The 1,690-nt window shown below is 37.5% G+C and overlaps 1 protein-coding gene across 1 annotated transcript in view; it reads left to right on the plus strand.

The window, feature by feature from the left end:
• plxnb2b (plexin b2b) overlaps positions 1-1,690 on the plus strand; it is a 43,348-nt gene that overhangs the window by 22,763 nt on the left and 18,895 nt on the right. Inside the window, 2 exon segments of the mRNA XM_016466822.1 lie at positions 959-1,095; positions 1,182-1,364. Coding sequence (XP_016322308.1) covers positions 959-1,095; positions 1,182-1,364 — 320 coding nt within the window.

Here is a 1,690-nt window from a genome sequence, read left to right on the forward strand (position 1 = left end):
TCTACACACACACACACACACACACACACACACACGTAAACAGTAATACAAATTAATACATTTTTTTGAATTGCTAAATGTAATAATTTGCTATTTTATTATATATGTATATCTAATATATCTAATGTATTTTTTTATTTGTATTTACATAAAAAAATATTAAAACAAAAAAGTTTGCAATTCTACAAAAGGCAAGTTTGTAAAAAGTGATTTTCTTGCTTATGAACTATGTAATGCAATATATATAGTATTTTTATGGTCACGAATGTTGGTAGAACTTCAGTGTCTGGATCTTTTAATTAAAGTAGTTGTTGTGTGTTTGTCTGGCAGTGTGGTGTGTGAAATCGGCCCAGCGAAACTCTACAAAACCGGAGAGGTGGAAATCGAGGTGGGCAGAGGAAAGAAAGGCATATCCACAAAAACGGTCCGCTTCACCTACAGGGTAAGTCACGATTCTGCATTACCCAGCATGCACTGCCCACGCAGTAATTGAGTGAAACTCTGCTGCTGTGTGAGTCCACAGGAGCGTCTCTCTGCGTGCAGCATGTAATGCTGGGCTGTTTTGTGTGTGGCCACTGGTCTTGTGCTCCTGCAGGCCTCATAATTATAACCGCTGACGGCTTTAGCAGGGTTTATTGCATCAGTTTTCAGGGAGATAGGCTGTCACAGTCGCTCCCGCGGGGAAACGCTGAGGGTGGTGTGTGTTTGTTCGGCAGACTGACGGCTCTCGGACAGCACACAGATGCATTTCCTGGGATTATGTAATCATTACAATAAGATGGTAATGCATGGGATGGCTCTGTCATTGTTGGGTATTTGCAGCTTTTGTGCACATTATTATTTCAATATTGCAGTTTATATTAATGAATAATTCATTATATTATTTATGTAAAATCGTGTGTGTGATATTAGTTTACTAAAATATATATAATGTAATATGTGATCTTTGTCTCTGTAGGACCCTGTAGCACAGAGCATGTCTCCTGAACGAGGTCCTAAAGCAGGAGGAACCATCCTCACTATCACTGGGATGAACCTGAATACCGCTTCAAAAGAAGACCTTCAAATCATGGTGGGCGATGTGCCCTGCCGAGTGTGAGTGCATCATGGCAAATGTCGTTTCTGTCATTTTCATTGGATTTGCCCTTTTTGGTTCATTTTGTGTTCTTCCTGTCTGTCAGTGAGAGCTTCGGAGAGCGGATCACCTGTAAACTGTCTGAGTATCTGGGCGATACGGTTCCGTCGGCTTACCTCACCTTCAGAGTTCAATACGGCAAACACACCACAACCGCCATCAGGACGGCCTTTCAGTTCTCCAACAACCCCTCTGTGTCCGACCATCAACCCAGGAGCAGCTTCATCTGGTCAGTTCTGTTTGTTTCCTTACCCACATAACCATTACATCAGTACTCTCATCTGTACACCGATGAATACTGCTTTTTGCAAGACATTATTGAAATATTATTTAAGTACATGCATTATTTTGTATCTTAATAATAAAAGATATTTTATTTAATGTAATTAATATGAAAATGTATATAGTGTTGTATGTATATTTATTAAAAAAATAGTTATAAAATAAGCATAAATATGATCAAATATTTGTATTATTTTGTTGTAGACATTTTTTTATATATTTTAAATATATAATACATATTTGATTATATTGTATCATATATTGTATTATATA

The sequence above is a fragment of the Sinocyclocheilus anshuiensis genome, unplaced genomic scaffold (genome assembly GCF_001515605.1).
Source record: "Sinocyclocheilus anshuiensis isolate Anshui unplaced genomic scaffold, SAMN03320099.WGS_v1.1 scaffold68, whole genome shotgun sequence".
Lineage (NCBI taxonomy): Eukaryota > Metazoa > Chordata > Actinopteri > Cypriniformes > Cyprinidae > Sinocyclocheilus > Sinocyclocheilus anshuiensis.